The 24,777-nt window shown below is 47.1% G+C and overlaps 1 protein-coding gene across 1 annotated transcript in view; it reads left to right on the top strand.

The window, feature by feature from the left end:
* The first annotated feature begins 9,256 nt into the window (after positions 1-9,256).
* The window catches only part of ENPP6 (ectonucleotide pyrophosphatase/phosphodiesterase 6), a 64,955-nt gene continuing 49,434 nt past the window's right edge, over positions 9,257-24,777 (top strand). The window contains exon 1 of the mRNA XM_016211328.2: positions 9,257-9,506. Coding sequence (XP_016066814.2) covers positions 9,266-9,506 — 241 coding nt within the window. The 5' untranslated portion in view covers positions 9,257-9,265. The remainder of the gene's footprint in view (positions 9,507-24,777) is intronic.

Raw genomic sequence — 24,777 nt, 5'->3', positions numbered from 1 at the left:
GGAAGGACACCCATTCAGCCATATGGCTGGAAGAGCCTTCTAGAAGCCAGAGCCCTGGGTCTTGCTTTGATGTAACTCATCATAAAACAGGATTGCAGAAGCAAAAGTATCGTTGTAACTTTATGAACTGCTTGAAAGGCTAAGAGCTCATAGATTCATAGAGTTGGTGGAGCTGGAGGGGGCCAGTGAGACTTTTGCATCCAGCCCTCTCATTCTGCGAGCGGAGAATCCCATTTGGCAGGCTTGCTGCCTGGCCGCGCTTGGGGAGAATGGCAGGGCCATCCCCCCTCCATGCGGGGAGGAGCACAAAATAACTACACAGTGGGGTGCGTGGTCTTCAACCTGAACCTCTCTTGTCAGAGTTGAGTCTTCTAAGCCCATGGTACAAGGCTTACTGGCGGGTCATTTCTGGACAGTAAGTAAATTCAAGGTCTGACAGTATTTCACATTTCCTCCAGGATAGCAATTAGGGCGTGTATTAGTTTCCTATTTCCGCTATAACAAATTACTATCAAATTAGGCCTTGAAACAATTGCAAATTCATTATCTTACAGCTCTGGATATCAGAATGCGAAGTAGATCTCAGGGGGCTGAAACCAAGGTGCTGGCAGGGCCGCAGTCATTTCTGGAGACTCTTGGGAGAATCTGAGCCTTTGATCCGTCCCGCATCTATAGGTTGCCCGCAGTCGTTGGCTGGTGGCCCTCTCCTTCCCTCTTCAAATCGAGCAACACTGGTTCAAGTTCTTCCCGTTCTCACGACTCACCACTCTGACCTCTTCTTCCACATTCAAGGGCCCCTGTGATTTCACTGGATGCACCTTGATAATCCAGGATAATCTCCCTTCCAACCTTAATTCCATCTGCTCCGTTAGCTTCCCTTTGCCGTGAGCCTACTTTATACCCAGAGCCCCGGAGTTAGGATGAAGGCATCTGTGGCAGAGCCATTGTTCTGGTTACCACCGGGCATTCCCAGACACAGTCCCTATAGCACACCGTTGACACCCATAGACTTGAGTTTTGAAGACTCGAAGGTTCTTGGTTTCAACACTTTGTGAGTGAGAATCCATAACATAAAATTGCTTGTCATTTTAATTCTATTCCTATGCCAAAGCCAGTACCTTACCAGTGAGTGAGCCTAACCTACCTCCCAGCTGCAGCATCGAAACACTGCTTTATTGATCTCATTTAATGATGCTTAGGTCTCACAGAAACCTTTGAAATTGATGTTATCATCCCAGGATTTATGGTGAGGAAACATATAAAATTACATGCTATAATTATATTGTCACATTTAAGGATTATGTACATATTCCCCGCAACAGCGAAAAATGAAGGTTTTCTTAGTGACTCATGCTCCCTTGCATGCTTGAATCTTAAAAAAAGTAATCTTTGGCCACTGGAGGGAGACAACTCTTTGAAGACTGAGGGCATTTCGCCTGCCTGTGGGTGCAGACAGATGAAAAGGCTGCTGAAGTTTAGAACGTTAGGGCTGACCTATCAGGTGGGCAACGAAGGGGCCGGTCCCGCATCCCCTCAGTGCTGACCTCGGTGAACGACTTTCCCCCTCTCCCCACGGCTCCCTCTTCCGTAGCCTCAGGCCATCCAAAGCAAGGGCCCTCTACACCTAGCCATTGGCAGCTTAACCTTAAAATCAAAATTCTTTGTGGAAAGAAAGCCCAATAAATTGTCAGAACTGATATTATGTAGAAACACAGAATCCCAAAGATTTCAGGTCTGCAAGTGCCATCATGTAGGGTCTGAAACACTGGCCACCACACACTCAGACAAACCCTGCCGTGGCCACCTGTCGTCTGACAACGTTGCCCTGAAGTCCGTTGTCTCAGTTAGAGAGCTCGGGGCTCCCTGACGCAGATCTGCTCCTGACATCTCAGAGTGTAAAAAATGCCAGTTCCATAATAAAGAGGTTCCCGTGGGGGACGGCGTCTAATATGGTAACCACGTGTGCCCAATGGAGGCGCCCACCGTGGAGAAAAATCCACCAGGGGTGCCAAATAGCCCAGTCAGGAAGACAGCAACTGCAGACAGGGCCCCGTAGGAATGATGCCAGGTGACGTTAGCCTAACGCGCTGTGACACATCTCAGACACGGGGGGCAGAGAGTGACACAGCCCTCCTCTCCTCTCTCCCTCCCACTTACGCACAGATTCTGATCCATCCCTGGGAGCATCACCACAAACCCACGCGCGGAGGGGGCTGCCTGCCGCGTTGCTTATGTGTTTTGAGGAGGTAAAGGGATCTAACTATGATTTATAATACACTTTGGAAAAACCAACCCAATTATTTTTCAGCAATGACTTAGAAAACAGGGTAGATAAATGTAAAAACGTGGGGATCAATCAAAGCCATTGCAAATAAACATATATATTCCTTTAAAATATAGATGGATGTATGGAAACAGTACCTAAGTCATAGGCACATAGACTCATAACAAAGAGATGCCAAAATAGAATGGCTTAAATGAACTAGACTGAGAGCAAAGTACGCATCCTTACCTAGCCCATTTAGATCTTTATTGTAAACATAAATTTTATGCCCCTCCCCACAATTCTGGAATTCAAAAAGCTCTGAAAACAAAGATTTTGATAACTTACTTGGGGAAAATCCTGATCCTAGCAGAACTCAGTGGGTGGCATACACTCACCTTGATCTAATGTGAAGCTTATGGGCTTTATTTTCCCACTTAGTGTGAGTGTGTGTTCATTCCTCTGTAGAAATATTAACAGGCTGGATGGTTGGGTCATGCCTGGGTGTTGAAGTGTTTAATTAACATACACGATACACCCTGTAGAACCTTTTTCCAATCAGAAAAACACCTCCATTCCAAAACATAGCTGGCCCAAGAGTTTCAAATAAGGGATTGTGCACCTGAACCATTAAAAGCAAATAATAAATATACGACTGGCAAATAACAAAAGGGGTGGAGTGGGAGGACATGAAGACTAAATAGAGCTGAAATCTGAAAAAACATTAACATGGGAGAGGATACCTACTCTGGAATCCGGCATTACCTACCCTTGCGTCCCCCAGGCAAGTTTGTCCCTATCTGACACTCAGCTGCTCCTCTCCAGAAGGAAGAGATGGTGACTGGATTATCCCTACTGTCCTTTCCATGTTCACGAAGCTACAATCCTGTGATTTCACTTCCTTTTTTACAGCAGGTCTTCCCATCTGGCAGCAGCCAAGAGGTGGCAATTCTCCGTGACGGCATTTTTAGTTTGCATGCTATTTCATTTTCCTTCAGAGTTCACATGTTCAGTGTAAACTTAAACATATTCCTTTGACTAACCTTTTTTTTTTTTTCAGTTTTCTTAAAAAACACGGAGCAGTTTCTATTGGTTTTAAGTGAGTTTTGACATTCGACTCTTGTATGATTATTAAACAATCCATTTTAAGTCCCTCTGTGCATATGATGATTTCTGTTTATCCAGCAAAGACACGAAGAGGGAGCAGTAGGCGGTCTATCTGTACAAGCGGGTTTGCGCCAGGACTCAGAATCGATCCTTCTCGGGGGGGCTCTGAGATCGCCCTCCTAGTTCTGTTTTGAAGATATATTTCCTTTTTACCTTTGATCATGGTTTGAATTGGGTTCACTTCTGTCTTTTTTCTGATTTATATGATGAGCTGATTGCTCAAAGATGGCAATTCGCCTACAGCACCGAGCTTGACAAATGGGCCACTCCATCATCGAAGGCACAACCTTGGGATGGTGCAAGGCCCTCCCTCTTCCTCCCCACCCACATGTTCAATCAATCACCAAGACCAGCTGAGCTCTTAAAAGTTATAATACGTTTCTGGCCCACAGAAAATCCAAGAGCATAATATAATCAACGCCTTTGTACCAACCCTCAGGTCTGTGAAATGGCAGCCTCGCCACCCATGTGCACACTTTGGGCATTTTGTTTCTTAATAGATAGAGCATTCTAAATAAAGTCGAAACCCCAGGGCACCTCTCTCTGATGCCCTTCTCCTCTCTTCTTTCCGGAGGAAACCTCAATCCTGATTTTGGGGTTCATAATTTCCATGGTGTTTGTACTGTTACATGGAGTACAATGCTGCATGTTTTTAGGTTAATAGTTTATATTATGCGCATCCATTTTTTCTCACTCAAGAAAGTTCTTGAGATCTATCCAAGAACTAGACATCTGAGTCCAGTTTATTTTTGTGGACAGTTATGTGGTGTTCTGTTATATGAATATTAATGTCACTTACTCGCACTCTTGTTGGACATTTAGGTTGCTTCTAATTTTTTGCCATGAGAGACGTTGCTGCAGTAAATATCCATGTACCTATGTCCTTGTACAAGCAAATACACGAGAGCTCATCTCTCAGGGTGGACCTGAGCACTAGCGTCCACAGCAGCATAGCATACTGATGTCCTTTATGTGGGTACGAGTGGGCCGAGACTTCTCTCCTCCGCTAAGGGGGCAGGTGGGTGGGACCTGAGTCACCGGAGCGCCTGGGCCTCGGGCTCGAGTGGCCTCCTCCACTTACCAGCCAGCAGTCTCTACACGGTATCTACTGTGACATCGGGCGTCACATGTAAAGAGGCTTGCTTTACATAAATTAACTCATTCAACATTCCCAATAGCCCCACGGTTTCTTGAGCATTTCCTTACTTTCTGGTTCTCCCACTGGTTTTAGCATTCACTGGTGCCCGGAACAGTTATTTCTAGTGTTCTAGTGGTGATTTTCTATTTCCCCCTCTCAGTTTAATCAAGATAAGCTAAAGATAGTTAGGGTTTATTATGTTTTCTTTTACATAGGCTTTGATTCCTTTTCCTAATTTCAAAACTGCATGTATTCCCCCAAAAGAGAGGACTGTAGAAGAGACCTGGCCTTGATTTCAGTTTGGCCCTTCAGGCTATTTGATGCTAAGCCTCTCAGAACCTTGATTTCCTTTGTATCCCTGGGTATAAATATCTACCTTACAAAATTACCAGAAGATCTAAATAGATTATTGCACATAAAGTTCTTAATACCCAGGAAGGTGGATATTATCATTCTTGCTTCCACCAGCGGGATTATGGGCTCCCACAGCTTCCGGAGCCTGCTTTCTAAAATGCAAATCTGTTGACACCATGACCTTGCTTGGGCCTGTCCATCGCTGCCTGTCATTGTCAGCAGTGGTTCTCAAGCCTGGATTTTGATCAGAATCATATGGTGAACCTTAAAAGATATACATTAACCTAGTCTCACAGACTGGAATTTGGGTGTCTTCATCAATGTCTTCCATCAATGTCTTGTAATTTTTAGTCTACAGATCTTTCACCTCCTTAGTTAAATTATTCCTAAATATTTTATTATTTTTGATGGTATTGTAAATGAGATTGTTTTCTTTATTGCTTTTTCAGATAACTCATTGTTAAGGTATAGAAATGCAACTGGGTTTTGTATGTTAATTTTTTATCCTGCAACTTTACCAAATTCATTTATCATCAGTTCTAATAATTTTTCAAAACTTTTTTTTGAGTCTTTAGGATTTTCTATATATAGGATCATATCATCTGTGAACAGAGAAAACTAAAGTTTTCCTTTCTGATTTTCCTTTTTTCCCCCCTTGAATGATTGCTCTGGGTAAGAATCCCAGCGCTGTACTGAGTAGGAGTGGTGAGAGCGAGCACCCTTGTCTTGTTCTTGATCTTGAGGGAAGGCTTTCAACCTTTCACCATTGAGTATGATGTTAGCGGTCAGCAGGTCATATAAGGCCCTTATTATACTGATATAATTTACTTCTCTATTGGCTTTTTAGCGATGCCTTTTTGTATTATCTTTTAGTGGCCACTTTTGACATTAACAGTGGCATCCTTATTATGATCTACTTAAAGTTAATGTTTGCCCACTTTACATTTTATTCTTTATATCTGACTTTTCCCACTTTGTAAGTGAAAAAAATGTCAAAACAGTTTAGTTCCATTTAAATATCCCATCCCTGTATTTTAAGCTACTGTTTTTTATCTTTTAATTCTTCATAAGTTATAAATTATAAATCCCATCATAGTGTTATTATTTTTTACTTTAAACTGTTATTTTAGAGGATATTATGAAAAGAAAAATATGTAGTCTTTTATATTTACCCACATACTTACCATTTCTGATAACTTTTTTCTCTTCCTGTAGATCTTAATTTTTTATCTTGTATTATTTCCCTTCAACCTGAAGGACATTCTTTAGTATTTCTGGTAGTACAAGTATGTTGGTGATGAATTCTCTCAGCTTTCATTTTTTTGAAAATGTCTTTATTTCATCTTAATTATAGAAGAATATTTCCCTGGATCTAGACCATATTCTGTACAGCTTCAGTCCTTTAAAATGTATTAAGATTCTAATTCGAATGCCTCACCAAAGAGAAAGCTGATGGGATACTTGCCCTGGTCAGGGGTTGGGGCAAGAACTTTGAGGAGCTAAGACTGCTGATTTCTAGAAAAGGGAAGGGTTGACATAGGCCAACAAGGGTTGACAAAACTGAGATTGATTAATAGGACCAGTGAGGGTTGATGTTGGCCAACATGACTGACATGGGTCACAACTTCTGAATCTCATGGAGTCCAGAGCTGGAAAGGACTTGAAGCTTCTGTCACTGTTCAGAGGTCAACAGTGAAGCGTGGAAAGGCAGCTTTCTCAGGTCACACAGTTCCACTCCGCCAGAAGCCCAGGCTCTGGAATCCTGTTTTCTCTCTGCCAGGACTCTTCCCTTCTGTCTCGCCTGCTTCTCCATGGAGGTCAGGCCCCGGAGTCTAACGGGCCTGCTCAGCACATTCCTGAGAGCTCATGCATGGCCCCAGCACGGCCGGAGCAGCTGTCAAGGCGAAGGTGGCTTCATCTTCTAAAGGGAAGTTCTCATTCTTCTCCCTTATCTAGGTTCAACCCACACAGGCAATGACCTTATAGCATTGCCAACCCTTGGAAAACAAGTGGCAAGAAGCACTTTTGCATATTAGGTGCCGATAACCATCCCCAACTGAGGACACCCGGATAACAGGTCTTGGACCACAAGACTTCGGGCACTTAATATTAACCACATTTCTGATCTAGCACTTTTCCTTATTGCTGCTTAGCTTTTATTTCCACCCTCTTCTATATCACAATGTACAAGACCAGGAGGCTGACTAAGCAATGCTCCGATTGCCTTCACTGGAATTCCATCCCATGTGTTTTTTTCTTCGTATGTTCGCATGTATGATAAAGATGTTTCTCTACAATAATTTTGACCCAAAACTTTAGAGAAACTGTCTAAACATGATCATAAGATGAGATGATCATCACAGAACAATATAGGGCCCATCAGCCATGCCGCCACCCAGACACATCGCAGAACTATCTGGGGATCCTTGGGGACCTCGATGTCTGTGGACTCTAATCAGAGCCAGTTGGCTAAGGGCTGCCTTCCTCACGGCTGGATGTGTACTCAGGGAGCCACATGGGGGTTGCACCCCCAGCTAGCAGCAGAGGAAAGAGGATGCCCCTTTTATATTCATCATTAAAGTTTGGAGTCCTTCGCCTCTCCCCCAGGGAGCCCTGGGGCCACCCCAAGGCAGACCACGTGGACTTACACTACCATCTTCACAACCCAGAAACTTCGGAACCGCTCAGGACCCAACTGAGCATGTTTAGCTTTGTCTGCTGCCTCCTGGGACCCTCACTCACTGCAGGAAGAAACTCTTTTCTAGTGTGTGTGACACTCCCGGGCAGCCAATCAGCATCTTGCCCTCCCTCTCTCCCTCCCTCCCTCCCTCCCTCCCTCCCTCCCTCCCTCCCTCCCTCCCGCCCCCTCTCTCCCTCTTCCACCCCTTTTATTTTTTCTGTTTAGAATAAAAATGCCCTGCAACTCAAGGATCTATAAAAACACTGTCTTTTCAAACTAGCAAACATTATGAATAAGCTCCCTTCTTTTTCTTAGTTTTAATTGTAAAAAGCGTTATTTTTATTGGAAGAACGAAGTCTGATCCCTAATGGTAATTTGTCTGGTGTGTTTCCCTTTTGGTGGCACAGTTTAGAAAGTGACCGGTGGTCTTGGTTGTCTCAGGGAAGGGCTTGATTCTAAGTACAGGAGGAGAGGGGGCCCAGGCAGAGGCCGGAGGTGAGAGAGGCGTTTAGAATTGACCCAGGTCAGGGCGCTGGTGTCCGAGAGCCTTCAGTCCTTGTGGAGCTTGTCCCCGAGCCTTGCAGGTTTCCTCAGGATGCAAGCAACGATATGATGCTAAGAATAGCTAGCATTTGTTTAGCTCTTGCTCTGGGCCATGCACGTTTTATAAGCCTTTTTAATTTTCTGCCAAGTGAAAGACTTACCCTGGGGAACCCTGAGAATCTGGCCTTAGTGCTCATTCTCCTCGCCCACCTGTGCCTTGCTCTACTTCCCTGACCTCCGGGCCAGCCTCCGCTTTTCTCCCCTGCCTGTCCTTCGGGTGGTGCAGCCCGCATCGTTTCCAGCTCCACTTTTCCACTGCAAACGCTCACCCTCCGTCTCTCCATCTCATTGCCCTCCTGGCTGTGCTGCCTCAGAGCAACCTGCCAATAATGCCCCCTGCTGTCCCACTCTGGCTCTATGGCTCTGCTGAGAACCACCCCCTCCTACGGATGAGTCTGGACACCAGCAACTTGAAAAATAAAGCAATAAACACTGTAGATAGCTGCATCGGAGAAAGAAGTGGCTGAGACATAGACAAACAATTGGTTGGTGAATGCTAGGCCAGTAGACACACTGCCGAAAAATTCACAATGTGCCCACCGAATTTTATCATCTCTTGTTCGCACACTGAGTTAAGAGGTTTGCATTCCTAAATTGTAGGTGACCAAGCCAGTAAGAGAGTTTAAATCGAGCAACAACGTGGGACAAGAGCAAATTAAAAGATTGCCCTTTCCCTTGGCTCCTCCCTTTGGTGAGCCCAACGGCAAAGTTAGTACTGACTTCTGTTGTCTTCGAAAATTCCACCTCTCTGTGGGTTCCTGTATTTCTGGAACATTGACCCAAAATAATAAGGTTGCACTTTCTCCCCTGGTGTGAATCCTGGGTTGTCTGGGGACTCAGCTTCTCCAAAGGACTAGGTCTCCTGATTTTCTAGTAAAGGGTGAGCGTGGGTGTTTTTTAAAAATGGGTGCTGTACCTTTAAATTCTGAAAGTGAACTTGGCTCAGGAAGGCCAGCAGTCAAGGTCCAGCCCCTAGAATAGAGAATAGCTACAGATTCCCCATCCTCAGTCTCTGCGAGGGGACGGCTGTGCCAGCCAGCTCAGCCAGGCTCCTGGCAGCATGGCCCTGCCGCTCGGGGCCCTCCTGCTGGTCCTCGCGCTCGGCCCGGCCCTGCCAGCCTCTGCCCACCGGAAGCTGCTGGTGTTTCTGCTGGATGGTTTTCGCTCAGACTACATCAGTGACGAGGCCCTGGAGTCCCTGCCTGGTTTCAAGGAGATCGTGAGCAGGGGAGTGAAAGTGGACTACCTGACCCCAGACTTCCCCAGCCTCTCTTATCCCAACTACTACACCCTGATGACCGGTGAGTATCTGTCCTCTCCGGGGTGGGGAGGATGGTGCTAGAGTCCAACAGGGAACAGCGAGTGCCTGGCAACGGGGTCTTATTTAAACGCTCAGGTTTCCCTAGTCCTTTGAGAGCAACAGGAAGTTAGTGTCCTTGGCCGAGATTGTTTTTTCATGGTTGTGTTGTATACCAAGAGCTTACCAAGGACCTGCTTTGGATTCTCAGTGTGGAGAACAGAGAGCCACATGTAGAGATGATTTAAAAAGGGGTTATTTGTTTTGCAAATCAAAATTCTAGCTAACTCCATATTTTCCAAGTTCAAGTTTAAAGAGTCATCCGGTCCTCATGTGTCTGTACCAGATTCCTCCCGTCCCCTTGCTCTGCAGTCATCCGTCATCCTGGAGGCATTTGGCTTGTTTATCAAAGTGCTGGGCTATGCAAGTCACACGTGCATTCCTGGAGCACTTGGAAGAAATGTTTCAAACAGATCTTGAAGAGTTACTTAGCAATGCCACTTGGCCCTTCTTTGGCCTTTTGGGCCAGGTCAAATAGCAGGGAGAAGGGGGAAAGTGTGTTGTGCTTTAGATTCCCATTTTTAACTTGTAGCATCTGTTAAAAACAACAACAACAAACAAACGGAACAGAAATGCCAGCTGGCCCAGACTGTGCCTGGGTCAGAGAAAGCTGGGCTTAGCCTGAAGATGACCTTCGTCTGGGATCGCCAGAGAGCCAGGGTGCTTCCATGAACTTGATCCCCTGTCTGCGCAATAGCAGGGACTTTCAGCTCACTCGGTTGGATCCCCGACTCCCAGTTGGCTTTTCAGCAACCTTTGCGAGGGCCAGCAAGGCGTGCTCAGAAAGAATTTAGCAAACCGTCCAGGGAGGCTGTTAGGAACGCACAGTTACTGCTGCTTATGCTGAACTTTGCTACGTGCTCTGAGCACAGGGAAACCCTATAAATTACACTTGCAGGAAGGAGGCGAGGACTCGCATCTCATCACGGATCCGCACAGAACAGCAAGGCCGCGGAGCCCGCGAAGACCCCTGAGATCTCTGACTTCATGTGTGGGTCCTACATGCATGTGTATGGACAGATGCCATAAAATTAAAGGGGAAAGAGACTGGAGAACTAGAAATGAAGGCACGGACAGGGGAAAAAATCCAGTCCGTGCCAAGCGAACAACGCGCGTGTTGGTTTTTAAACTCCCCCACCAGACGCGCAGCAGCGTCTCCAGATAAGCAGGCGACAGAAGTGCTCCGGTCCTCCCTGGGCACGCTGCCCCTCGCAGGAAAGCAGTTTGCAGGCTGCTGGGTCACACACAGATGCCATTGTGTGTCCCAGCCCGACCTCAGCTCTGTCCCCGAGCTTCACACATGCAGCCCGCTGCACTCCCGTCGTCTTTCAGAGCCTGACTGGGAGGCGCAATTCATAAGCTGCCACGTGCAGTTTCCCCGATCTCGGTGGAAAATGAACAGAATCCGTTTCAGAAAGTCAGACTCCAGGGCATAAAAAGGGACCATTGCAGTCTGCACAGAGGAACCAGGCCAGTGGTACGGGCTTTTATTTGTCAGGCCCGCATCCCTGACATTGGCACCAGGGATTTTCATCACGCCTCAGTCACCCAAAGACAGGCCTTCGGTTCAGGATGGATGTTTTCTCTTGTCCCTTCCATGGGTGCTTGACAAAGATCTCACCTTCACTTCCAAACTGACTTTAGCCTGAGGAAGCTACATGTTATGCCAATATATACAGGGTGTCCCCCTAAAACGTATACACACTTTAACAGCAAATAGCTCAATTTTGAAAATAAAATATATTTTAATAAACACTGCCTTTATAATTATTCAAAGTGTGTATACATTTTTGGGGGGACAACTTATATTTATTTATTAAAATTTATCTTTATTGTTGAAAGTATTACAGATGTCCCCTTTCCCCGCCATTGACCCCTCCACTCCATTCCTGCCCCCTCCCCAGGCTTTCACCACACTATTGTCTGTGTCCATGGGTTTTGCATATATGCATATAAGTTCTTTGGTTAATCTCTTCCCACCCTCCACCCCCCTTCCTCTGAGATCCCTCAGTCTGTTTCATGCTTCCATGTCTCTGGGTCGGTTCTGTTTGTCAGTTTATTTTGTTCATTAGATTCCACATATAAGTGAGATCATGGGATACTTGTCTTTCTCTGACTGGCTTATTTCGTTTAGCATAATACTCTCCAGGTCCTTCCTTGCTCTCTCAAAGGGTAAGAGGTCCTTCTTTCTTACAGCTGCATAGTATTCCATTGTGGGACACCTTATATTTAGATGGTAAAATGTGTAATCTGATTTGAAAGACTGCTCGATACTTAAGTCAGCTTTTCCCCTTTTATGGAAGCAATATTAACACAGATGTGTCTAGCAGGGCTTATGTTCATGTGCAGATGACATTGGGGATGACTTGTCTCCTACCTACTGATGAAGTGAAGGCTGGGAGATGCCAAGCCATGAAGCTGGTATCAGCTCCCTTGTCCTGGAACCGACTCTGGGCTAAGTTTAGACAATTTTCCCCACTTTCATGCTTATTTTTCTACCTGATGTTGAAAAATTCCTATTTCTTTAATATAAGGAAGAATATAACCATTGGGAATTATACTTAAACATATGGTTTGAGCATTTGAGCATTTTATGAACCAGCAAAAGATCATGCTAGATCCTTTTGGTATTAAAAGGGAGGTTGTTTTAGGATTTCCCAGAATTCGTGAGACCATGATCTCACTTCATTACGTGAATTATTGCCCATAAGACACAAAGCCCTGGCATTCTTCTCTTTGTGTGATGAGGAAGGATGAGTTACTGGAAAGAACCCTGGCCTTGGAGCTGGAAGACCTTGACTGAGTCTTCTCAGGGTCTGGGTGACACTTGAGGAGACTTGGGCAAGGCATTACGCTGCCTCAGTTTCCCCAGCTTCTGGGCCTGAATCAGGCCAAGATCTCAGGTGCTGTCAGATACAGACCTGAAAATAAGCCATCAGAGGGAATTAGAAAAAGCCAGGACTGGAACCTCTTGGGAGGCTTGCATATAAGAAATAAGCCAATATCTGAAACTTCCTGGGAGGAGAATTTCATGGGAAGTCATGTGGGTGGTGATGGGAAGTGAACAGTCACAGGGTTTGTAGGGAACCTTGGAAATCATCCAGCCCTGTCACTGACACGACGCCACTGTGGCTGATTTTATTTTCTCCTTCGAGTTATATTTGCATCAGGACATATGTGAATAAAAATTACAACAGTGATCAGGAAAATTCCATTGAACAATTGATTCCTGGGGGACACAAAGGATCTTAAAACAGAGCCTTTCACCCAGGGAGCCTACATTCAAGATGAGGACAGGAGACACATCAAGTACCTACTAATATTCTAAAATGAATGATGAAATGTGTCCCTCCAAAATTTGCGTGTTGGGGTCCCAAACCCCAACGCCTCAGAATGTAACCATATTTAGAGATAAGGCTTTTAAAGAGGTGATTAAGTTAAGATGAGGTCCTTCAAGTGGAACTCTGATCCAATGTGACAGATGTCCTCTTAAGAAGAGGAGAGATGCCCAGCCAGCATGGCTCAGTGGTTGAGCATAGACCTATGAACCAGGAGGTCACGGTTCAATTCCTGGTCAGGGCACATGCCCGGATTGCGGGCTCGATCCCTACCTAGTAGGGGGCCTGTAAGAGGCAGCCGATCAATGATCCTCTCTCCTCATTGATATTTCTATCTCTCTCTCCCTCTCCCTTCTTTTCTCTGAAATCAGTAAAAATATATTTTTCTTTAAAAAAAGAGAGAAAAAGCCACATAAGGACACAGTGAGAGGCAGCCACCTGTAAGCCAGGGAGAGAGGTCTCACCAGAAACCAAACCTGCCAACACACTGATCTTGGACTTCCAGCCTCCAGAACTGTGAGAAATAAATTTCTGTTGTTTGGCCACCCAGCCTGTGGCAACTAGCAAACTAATACACAAAGACCAGTGGGTCATTTCCCAATATGCTAGAGGATCAGAGAGAGGAGCATTTTCTTCAGTTGGAGTAGATGTGAAAGCGTTTGAAGGAGGTGGGCCCTGAGCTGGGCTAAGCAGCCGCGAGCATTGGGTGTATCATTATATCTTACTTTACGCAGAAGCTCTCCCTCGGAAGAGCTGCGTGTGGCTCAACTTCATTTTAGTTAAAATACAACCACAGAGTAAATGCTATTGGGATGCTTTCGGTTTTAGTCTCACTGTGGATCTTTTTGCAAGGTTATTCCCTTTCTGAATTAAATCCACATTTTATTTAAGTAAAGTTTAACATAAACTTCATGGAAGAAAAACAGTGGTTTGTTCAATTCGGATCGTGGGTAAGAGGGAATGCTGGGTATGTTTTCAAGCAGCAGGACACCGTTTCGCCAAGGCCAATGGCAACATTTGTTTGTAATTCTTGGACACTTTTATTTTTTATTTTTATTAAAGTATAGTTGGCACACAATATTATATTAGTTTCAGGTATACAACATAACACGATCACCATGATAAGTCTAGTGACTGTCTATCACTGTGCAAAGCTATTGTGATATCATTGACTGTATTCCCCATGCTCTACACACACCCTGTGGCTTATCTACTTTTTAACTAGAACTTCGTACCTCTTACTCCGCTTCACCTTTTCCACCCGTCCCCCAACCCCCTCTCCTCTGGTAACCATCAGCTTGTTCTCTGCATCTATGAGCCTGTTTCTGTTTTATTCTGTTGGTTCGTGTGTGTTTTTAGAGTTCACATAGAAGTAAAATCATATATTCTTTCTCTGTCTGACATTTCATTTAGCATATAATCTCTAGGTCCCTCCATGTTGTCACAATGACAAGATTTCATTCTTTTTTATGGCTAAGTAATATTCCTGTGTGTGTGTGTCCCCTCCTCTTTACCCATTCATCTATTGAAGGACAGTCTGCTAAGCATTTGGGAAAGTGGCCCAGAAACGTCCTGAGTAGCACGGAAGCCCGTCTAACCTTCACTAAACATAACCTCCCAACAGACGAACACCTGCTGACATGAGTTTGCTATGCAGTGTGTTATTTAAACATTTAGAAATCAGTAAATAAAGTGCAGGGAGGTAGGATGCTTCGTGCAAACACTGAAGAATGTCCATAGCAGGACTAAGACGGGAGGGCAGACGCCATAGGCCCAGTTCACACAGCAGCGCCCTGGCCCGAGTCCTGGAGCATCCAGGAGGCTGTGACCTCGGGCCCAGGGACAGAGGTCTCCCCAAGACCAGTCCAGGAGGCACCAAGAATACAGGTGCCTTATGAATCCTTGACTGGAATCAAAGCAAACCCAAGAATACTAACTGCTTGGAATTAATCTTTGTGCCACTGTGTCCCAGGCTGCACTCCTAGGAGTTACCCGTGAAGCCAGTTCCTCCCAGATATTAAGGCCCCAGCACTCCGGGGTGAGAGGCTGCGGGGTAAGGTATGCTTTCCCTGCCTTTAAGAAAATAGCTGATTTAAATTAAAACCGGCTGTCACTCGGACCAAAGAAAATCAGTGCAGAAAGTACTGAGAAATCCTGTTTGGGAAAAAGCTCACTTACTCAGCCTTCTGGGGAGTTCGGGTTTCAGGCAGGGGCTGCCGTACCCCCAGACCCCCGCACCCCCCAGCGCAGCAGCACGGACATGGCCTCCAGGGCCCCCCCCTCTCCTTGTCCCTAGCCCCGCCTTTGCACGGGGACCTTCACCCCTGCGTGTGAGCCTCCGTACACGTCGATCCACTACACCTGGGCTGCCCTCTGCGTCCCCCCCTCCCCGTCCTCTCTGGACAACGCCCAGTCATGCTTTTGATCCCACCGGGGCCCTCCCGTGGCCCCGGCCAGTCCTCAGGCTTGGGTTTCCCTGCCGCGCCTGGGAACGGGGGTGGCACAGCTGTGTCCCTCCCCGCTGGTAGCTCTCTCGGGCTCCAGGACCGTCCTCGCTGGGCTCCTCTGATCGCCCTGACTGCTCCTGGTCCCTTCTGGTGGCTCCTCCTCATCTCCCTTGTCTCTCTTTTGTGGAATTGGCTGCAGTTTCGAGAAGATGCCTAAGCCTCCACCTCTCTCACCCTCCTCCCCTGCACCCTGACCGGAGCCAGCACCCTCTCCTGGGCACAGGAATTCTCTTTAACATGAACGCGCTGTGTCACAGACACAGAATGGGTACTTGCTGCCTTTTAGAAGAACCTGTGGGTCTTAATGAAAACGAGTGGCGTAGAGATAGGTGCCTGTAGCTCAGGGGAGGGTTAGCATGGTCTTGACTGTGTCCATGAGAAGATGGAACTAAAACTGAACACTGAAGGATGAGTGGAAAGGTTTTTAGTAAGAGATGAATTCTGAGCCAGGTCTTACGAAAAAATAATCTTTGAAGACTGTGATGATCTGAGGGACACAACACAAGCAAAGTCAGAGAAGCATCCACAAGGACGGGGAATGTGTACTCAAGCCACTCACCCCTCGGTGTAGGATGGAGGGTCAGAGAGAAATGCATTTGTTTAAAAAAGAAAAATAGACATTCATAGATGGAAGGCTTTGGACGCTAAATAGAAGATAGTCCAACAAGCTCCTTTACTCCTTTCCCACTCGGAACGTTCGGCGGCGTCTTTTCTCCCTGATGGGCTGGGAGTGAGGGGTTAAATTTGAAGAGTGCCTTGGGGCAGAGCCTGCTGACCGGGGAGTGAGTGAATAGGGAAGAACTGAAAGGAAGGGACCCTGAATCAATCCCAAGGCTACATGATATTCAGAGGTCTGGGGCTCCTCTGAGCCGAGAAGAGAAAGTTCGGAGGGTTGTTTATTGGGGATGTAAATTTTTATCAGAATAGATTCCAAGTTAGAGTGGGATACCTACCTGGAGTGGAAACTTTAGGGGATCAGAGACAGTGTCTTAAAGGAGCGTTCCAGAAACGTGTAGCATAACCACGGGGGTAAAAGAGAGAAATTGCTCCGTGGGTCCCAGTGGACCCCAGCCAATGGGCTTCTTATCTCCCTGCTTCCCACACAGCTGGGAGAGGACATTTCTCACAGAAGCACAATTAAGTCTGTCTTCCCCTCTGCATGAACTTTTGTCTAAGCTTTGTCACTTACTTCCTAGGGACACCTGACAACATTTCTCCACGTTTCTACTTAATCCTGTGGTCTGTGCAATGGGTCCTGATTAAGCTGCCTAAAGACGCAGGCTGGGTCTGCCAGGTGTCGGGCAACGGAGGCCTCGGAGAGCACTAACCGGCCCCTGGCCTGAGAAAAAAGTGTGTTCCAAGAATTTGCAAAAATAATCTCTCCTGGCACGTCATTATTTAAGCTCCCATCAACGGACCTCTCCACACTGCAGTGCCACTTTTTAAAAAGCGTGTTTCTCTTGGCTCCCATGGTGATGAGAGGGAGGTCTTGTTATATGGCGTTCAGCTGCTGGAAACACACACCCTGAAGGCGGGACTGGTTAGGGCAGCGGGTAAAGCTTCCAAATGTGGTGAAAGCTTTTGATTATAATACCAGCGAGCCCCTTTCTAAGAAGGTTCACCCGCCCAGAGCCCCCACGGCTCTGAAATGTGGCCGATCCCCCCCCTCCCCCCCCCGTGATTGATAGACCCCTACCCTCCAGCCAGGCTGCTGGGAGTTGGGTTGAACCCTGCCACTCACAGTACCTGCCTCATCAGGAATGCTATGCTAAAAATGGGTAAAAGGACATTGAAAATTAATTCCGGGGGAGCCTGAGTCAGCATGTTAACATTTATTTCAGAGACACTTTCAACAGCACCTACTCAGGTTTCCGAGCCCCCTTCCCTGAATAGGGCCATTGTCTGCGGTCCCCCAGGCGGGACCCGGGGCAGGCCTGGGGCTTCTCTGGGCCCTGCGTGGAGCATTTGGCTCTTGTTGGATGTTGTGCTTGATCATAAGCTACTCCTACCTTCAGCCCTTTTTGTAGGAAGGAGAAAGGGGTGGGCAGAAAGGCCCGGAGCCAGGTGTGGGTGTGCTCCTTGGGACAAAAGGGCCGTCAGACTGAAATCGCAGACAGACTTTTTGGTCAGGGGACTTCAGATGCTTTACACTTGGCGGTCACACCTCCCCCCGACCCAGGTACCTGCCCCTGAGAGCACACACTCCTGTGGTTCCAGATCCGAGGCGGGAGGCCGGCGGGGAGGTCGTGAGGATGCGTGTCAGCATCTGCAGCTGAGTGTCCCAACCAGGTGCCGCGGCTGTGAATGTTCTAGGTGTGTTGGGAGGCCAGGTCCCCGCCTGCCACCGTGGGTGGGTCTGAGCAGCCTTGTCTGTTCGCCCAGGTTGTCCCACCAGAATGTCCGATGGGGAGCAGGCTGGAAAGCACTGGCCAACCTGGGTGAGCGCAGAGGAGGAGCCAGCTGGCCGGTTTCTTTGCCCGAGTCTGCACAACCCCCTGGGACTTTGGATAAGTCGCATCACCCTCCTAGTCTTGAGTTCTCACAGCTTTAAAGTGAGAGGCCTGGGCAGACGGTGTCTGGGGTTAGCTGTGCTCTGGGTGAGGGCCAGATGGCCCTGGGAATGTTCTTGGCCCTCTGTTCCAGGATGTTCCACGATGATAGTCTGCGTCTCCTCTGATGGCCACAGCTCCACCTGGACCTCCTTTATACCTTTGAAGAGTGTGGTCTGTGGTTTATGCCACTGGATGCAGATGGCCCCGGACAGGGCTCTGGCCCAACGGCAGTGTGGGAGGCAGTGGAGGGAGGTCCCATGTCTGCGGATAAAGTTGGCAAGACGCCCACAGTGTTTTCCTGAGGGGGCCTGGGCCTTGGGCTCTCCTTCCAGATCATGCACACAAATCAGATAAATTAGGCCACCCGCTCTGCAGCGTGTCTGGTGTTCCCTGAAAAAGTATCTGCACATATGAGGATTTGGCTTTCTCAGGTAGACCTGAGAACCATTCTAATTTAGTGGTTCAAGGCAAAAACCTTAAACAAACATAGGTGTTTGGGAGAAAACCTCAAGTATCGGGCTTTTAGTCCTTTATTAGTAGACCACAGGCCCGCCTGGAACATGCTGCCCATCCGGTCCAACCCTTGCTTCTCAGCCCAGAATAATGAAAACCCACGAAAGCCCCTCCCTGGCCATATGAACTCCCTCCTGGGCTCCAGCATTCTCCCTGGTAAAGGAGGTAGACCCTCTCTAGGCTACACCCCTGGCCTGCAAGACACCCCACCAGGAGTCCACCAAAGAGGGGAGATGTGAGAGGCAAGGCCACATCAGGACACAATGGCACCTCAGAGATGTCATCAGGGTCCTCACTCTTGGCTCCAGCAGCCCCTGGAAAATGCCACCAAGTCACTTAGCCTGAGGTGGTTCCAGAAGCCATGCCACGTACTGTGTGTAAGTGGTCAGTTATTTTAAATTTTTCACACACATTCCCCCAGTCCGTGGTTAGAAATGCTCTGTGGTGTGGAGGCAGCTCCTCTTGCAGGAGGCAGGAGGCAGTGGGCACCTGAAACACCACCGTTTGGGGTCCTCAGGGCCCAGCCAAAGAGTTTTGCCAATTGGAGGGAACACATATCTTTAAAGGCGTATAAGAACTGAGCACTGTGGTTTCCTATTGGAGGGACATCTGGACAGATGAGAGACAGATACGTGAGACAGCTGTCTTCTCAACTCTCTTTTTGAACAATATGATTCATCTATTCAAAATATTAAGTTAAAAGATGTATCTGGATCCAGTGGAACTTGCTCATCTCCATGGATAAGCAGACAGTTTAATTTAACATTGGTTAAGCCCCTGTTTTAGTTCAGGCTGCTGTGACAGAGTACCTCAGGCTGGGAGGCTTATAAACAACAGAAATTGATTTCTCACAGCTCTGAAGGCTGGAAGTCCAAAATCAAAGTGCTGGCAGGTCCAGTTCAGGGTCCTCTTCCAGGATGCAGGTGGCTATCTTCTCATTGAATTCTCACATGGCAAGAGCTCTCTGGGGTCGCTTTTATAAGGGCACTAATCTCGCTCATGAGGGCTCCACCCTCATGACCTAATCACCTCCCAGAGGTTCGGTCTCAGCCTAATGCCATCACATCACATATTAGATTTCAATATATGAATTTTGAGAGGACACAAACATTCGGTCCATTGCACTCCTCTTGTTTTAGGGAAATATATAATCACATTGAAAGTTTTTTTAAAAAGATGCTTCCCAGCCCAGTGGGCCTAAAGCAATGTTTGGTTTGCTCAGTCTGTTTTGCAGACTTACAAACAACAGCTAGCCAGGGCTCAGGAGACCCATGGTTAAGGCTGCTCTCACTGTCCTTTGAACACCATCACCTCATGGGACCTGCCACTGCCCCTCTGAGGAGCAGGACTGAAGACAGTCTACCAGGTCCCTCCTTGTATTCAGCCTCTGAAGGGCTTCCACGCCATAGGTGGCTCCCTCAGGCTACCCCTTCAGCCCAGGCCTGCACGTCACCCTGCTTTTGGTCTACACTTGCTCAAAGGCAGTGGAAGGTGGGAATGTGGGCAGTCCCAGCGTCTGGGCCCAGTGCCTGCTCGGAAGAGGCACTTGACCCGTGTTTGTGGACTGCGCCCGCTCAGCGCCAGGAACCGAACTTCTGCCCAGCCCCTCGGTGGAAGGCTTGTTGTCATTTGTCTTCTAGGCTCCAGGGTTTTGTTGCTGCACCTCATCTGGTGGGGGCACGTTGTTTCCTAACAAAGCCCTGGTGCACTCGTGCACCTGCCCAGATCTCCCTGGATTCTGGATTCCTCCCGGCCCTACCCCAGAGCCTCTGAGCTCCCTGTTTCCCCTTCACCCTGGATACACTTCTCCTCTCAGGGCCCCGAGCCACACCACTGCCACATCCCTCCTGTCATCGTGGGCTTCCCAGCACCCAGGGCTGCCCCGGTTCTGCTGGGGTCTGTGGTGGATCTCATTCCAGGTTCCGGTTACTCCCAGTCTGGCCCACTCCCCCGCAGCATGGCCAGCTGGCCTTGTCCCAAACCATGGCTCCCCTCCCTGTCGGTTCCTGCCTGTGACTTTCAGAGCCCATTTTAGCAAGCGTTTGTCAGTGTAAAATATAACACTGAAACCATGTGCAGGAGCTTGGGAATATGTAACCAAATCCTCAATATCCTGATCCAAAATGTCCCCCAAAGACATTCAGAGTTACCAAATGTAAAAAGCAGGAGAGGCCTTGGAAATTCCAATGCATTTATTCGTCTCATTGTGTGAACAGGAGACTGAGCCCTCAGATTCCCATCCAGCAGCTAGATCAGGGCAGAAGCTCACCAAGCACAGGTCTCTGAGTCTGGGCCAGGTTCGGCCTCCCTCGGGTGACTGGGGAAGCCCAGGCGTCCTTTCCGACCCCTCCTCCCTGTTGATCCAGGCTGACCTCCTTGCCTGGGCTCTCAGCTTGGCTCTGAGCACCCCACTCTTCCATGGGTGGGCTCCTCTGCCTGGGTTGCTTTGGGTTCTTTTTTTCACACTCATCAACATCTCCAGGATGTGTGAGCTGAAGGGGAGATAAGATTGGAGGATGGTTTCCTGTAGATTTCATCAAAGATCTGCTCAGGGAGGAGATGGGACCTCCTAGAATGTTGGGGTGGTGTTTGGCCTCTGCTCAGCCAACCCCCCTATTTCCCAGGGCCACAGATAATAACGGAAGGCAGGCTGCTATTCTGTAAACTCCACACATATCTCACCAAGTTCTAATGAACAAATAAGGAAATCATGTTCCAAAGAATCCACTCTCAGACTCACTGTGCAAACATGCATTTCAACATCTAGCTGAAGGACAAGAAAATCAGATGAAAACAAAAATGGCTTTATCTACCCAATTCCCAGCCACCTGGACTGTGTGGGGGTCTTGAAAATTCACCTCAAGAGATCCCCTCAGCGGATATTTGTCACCTCTCTGTTTTTGTTGGAGGCGTCTCTGGGAACTCTCAGTCCTTCCCTTTACTTTGCCTCCACCCAGGCCCCAGCTGCCCTCTACCCATCTTTCTCTTCCAAGTCAAAATAAGATGTCCCTCCTCTAGTAGGCCTTGACCTTCGAATAGTAACATTTCAGAGCTGGGTGGGGCTTTGAGGTTTTGTTTTCATCTATCATGGATTCCTTTACCACTTACTATTGGGACTACAGAACTCGGTAATTATAGCAACGTATAATGTTGATGTATATTCCGGCAGTGCATTCGTATGTGAAACATCCTCTATGCAGGGACATATTGAGCATTTACTTTGTGAAAGGGGCTGTTCTACAGATGACTGGGACAGGGCCTCTGTCTTAAATGAACTAGCAATATATGAGCAACTACATATATGTGGAAATAAATATAATCATAGGACAGAATAGAATAGGCACAGGGGCTGCCCAGACCATTTCTGAGGCTGCGAGGTGAAGAGGGAAGGTTGGCTGAAGTGATGGCATCTTGGTAAAGCCCATACGATTTGGACAGGTGGAAACCTCGAAGAAGGGCCATGAGGATCGATGGCATCGCACAAGTCAAGGGTCAGACGTAGCAATAATGAGAAGACTTTGGAGACCAGAACTGGGTTTAGAGATGATTACTCTGACATTTCTGAGCAGTGTGGGCTGGAGGGAGGTCATCTAAGTCTAAGGCAAGAATGGAGGAACCTGGGAGCCAAGTCCTCAGGGCCAGAATGAACCTGGGGTCAAGGATTTGATAGGTGCTGGGGAGAGGGAACTGGCAAGACTGACTGGATGTGAAGGATCAGCGAGAGAAAAACGTCTCAGAATCAGACAGGAACTCAAGCTAGTCTTAGGGTGAAATTAATGTATCAATCTGTGTTCACAAACTTGAGTGTGTAAGAAATTGTACATGTCTCTATTTTTTCTTAACAAAATCTAAATCTATGGGTGAACCTTGAAAGCATTCTAAGGTAAATAAGCCACACACAGAAGGACACATATTGTGTGATTCCACTTACATGAGGCAGATGGAGCGGTCAAGTTCACAGAGACAGGAAGCAGAACGGTGGTTGCTGCGAGCTGGGCAAACGGAGGGCTCGACGGGGCAGAGCTTCTGTTCGGGATACAGCTCTGGGGAAGGGTGGTGGTGATGGGCACAACAGTGTGAATGTACTTAATGCCACTGAACTAACTGCACACTTAAAAATGGTGAAAATGATAAATTTTATATTTGTTTATTTTACCATAGGAAAAAATAACCCTAAATCTGAATGACCCCTATCCCACTGGGATCAGTAGAAATTCAGTCTTAGTCACTACAGGTGGGTAGTAGGGTGACTTTTCCTCTTCCTCCAGCGTTACACAAAGGTCTGGGTCATATATAGTCCCAAGGCCCTGGGGCAGCAGCCTGGTCACTGGGCCATCCCGCTTCTCCCCAAAGCCCACATGTTGGTCCATATGGTTCCAAGACCAGGCCCTGCTGCTTGGAGCTGGAAAACCTTGTGCTTTGACTCCACCCTCCTCCATGTGTCTCTCATACGTCGGTGCTCCCCATGGAGACTGCCCCCAAGCATTGCATCTTCCCTGCTCTCCCTGGAACAGCTGACTCCTTCCCATCTCTCCCTGGCCTGGAGGAAACTTTCCGCCAGGACCAGCCTCATGGCGTGTCACCTGTGCCATGACATGAAGCCCCGAGGTTGCTTTTCTGCTCGGCCACCCCATTTTTAAATTCTTAATCATTGATGGTCAGTGGATTGCACATCTTCATTTTGCACTGGGTCCTGTACATTCTGCAGCCCCTCCTGCCTTCCCCTTTTCCTTGCTCCCCTCCCCTCCCCTCCCCTCCCCTCCCCTCCCCTCCCCTCCCCTCCAGAGGCACGGTCACAGTGTGTCCCAACAGGCTCAGTTTGAGGTGACAAAATGTCCCAAAGGAAGGCGTGTGTCCAGCAAGCAGTATCAGCTGCTGTTCCAGAAACACATACCTCCCCACAGACAATTCAATGGTTTTTAGTCCATTTACAGAGATGTACAACTCTCACCACAATACAATTTTAGAATATTTCTATCACCCAAAAGAAACCTTGTGCCCTGCAGTCACCCACCATTCCCACCTCCGGCCCAATCTACTTTCTTTCTCTAAGGATTTGCATTTACAGTTCAGGTAAATGGAGCCATAGGATACGTGCTCTTCTGTGCCTGGCTTCTGTGGCTTAGTACAGGGCTTTTGAGGTTCATCCGTGTAGTAGCAGCACCTCATTCCTTTTATTGGCGAGGATTCCATCCCATGAACAGGCCACATTTCGTTGATCTGTTCACCAGCTGATGAACATTTGGGTTGTTTCCGCTTCTTGGCTCTTGTGAGAAAAGCTGCTATGAACATTCAAGTACAAGCCTCTGTGTGGAGATATGTTGTCATTTCTCCTGGGTACACACCTAGGAGCAGAATTGCCGGGTCATAGGGTAACTCTCTGTTTAACATTTGAGAAGTTGCTCATGTATTTTGGCTGCAGCATTGTACGTCCCCACCAGCACTGTGTGAGGGTTCCCATCTCTCCACATCCTTGATGACACTTGTCATTGTCTTTTTTTAATTATAGACACTCTATTGGGTGGAAAGTGGTATTTTATTGTGGTTTTCATTTGCGTTTTCCTAATGACTGATGATGCTTAACATAATGAGCTTATTGGCTATTTAATAACTTCTTTGGAGAAATATCTATTCCAATTCTATTATCTATTTTTAACTGGGTTATTTGTCTTTTTATTATTAGCTGTAAGAGTTCTTTATATATTTTGGATATATGTTAGGGAATATGCAATTTGCAAATATTTTTCTCCCAGGTGATCGTTGTCTTTTCACTTTCTTGATGGAGGGTCTTGAAGTACAAAGCATTTGATGTTGATGAAGTCCTATTTATCTATTTTTTTCTTTTACCACTGTACTTTTGGTATCAGATCTAGGAAATAATCGCCTAACCCAACAGCATGAAGATTTACTCCTGTGTTTTCTTCTAAGAGTTTTATACTTTTAGCTCTTACATTTAGGTTTGTGGTCCATTTTGAATTAATTTTTGTGTATTGTATGAGGCAATTTTCCCAGTACCATTTGTTGAAAAGATTATTCCTTTCCCACTGAATTTTCATGACACTTTTGTAGAAAATCAGCTGACCATAAATGTTAGTTTAGTCCTGGGTCCTCAGTTGTATTCCCTAAGGCATCCTCATGCCAGGACCACGCCTTTATGATTACTTAGCTTTGTAGGAAGTTTGAAATTGGGATGAGTAATTTTTCCCACTTTGCTTCTTTTTGAAGATTGTTTTGGCTGTTTAGAGCCACTTACATTTCCAAATGAGTTTTAGGATGAGCTTGTCAACCTCTGAAAACAAAATCAA

Source organism: Miniopterus natalensis, chromosome 2 (genome assembly GCF_054644295.1).
Source record: "Miniopterus natalensis isolate mMinNat1 chromosome 2, mMinNat1.hap1, whole genome shotgun sequence".
Classification (NCBI taxonomy): Eukaryota; Metazoa; Chordata; class Mammalia; order Chiroptera; family Miniopteridae; genus Miniopterus; species Miniopterus natalensis.
The sequence above is the reverse complement of the archived record's forward strand: the minus strand, read 5'-3'. Positions and strand labels throughout refer to the sequence as shown.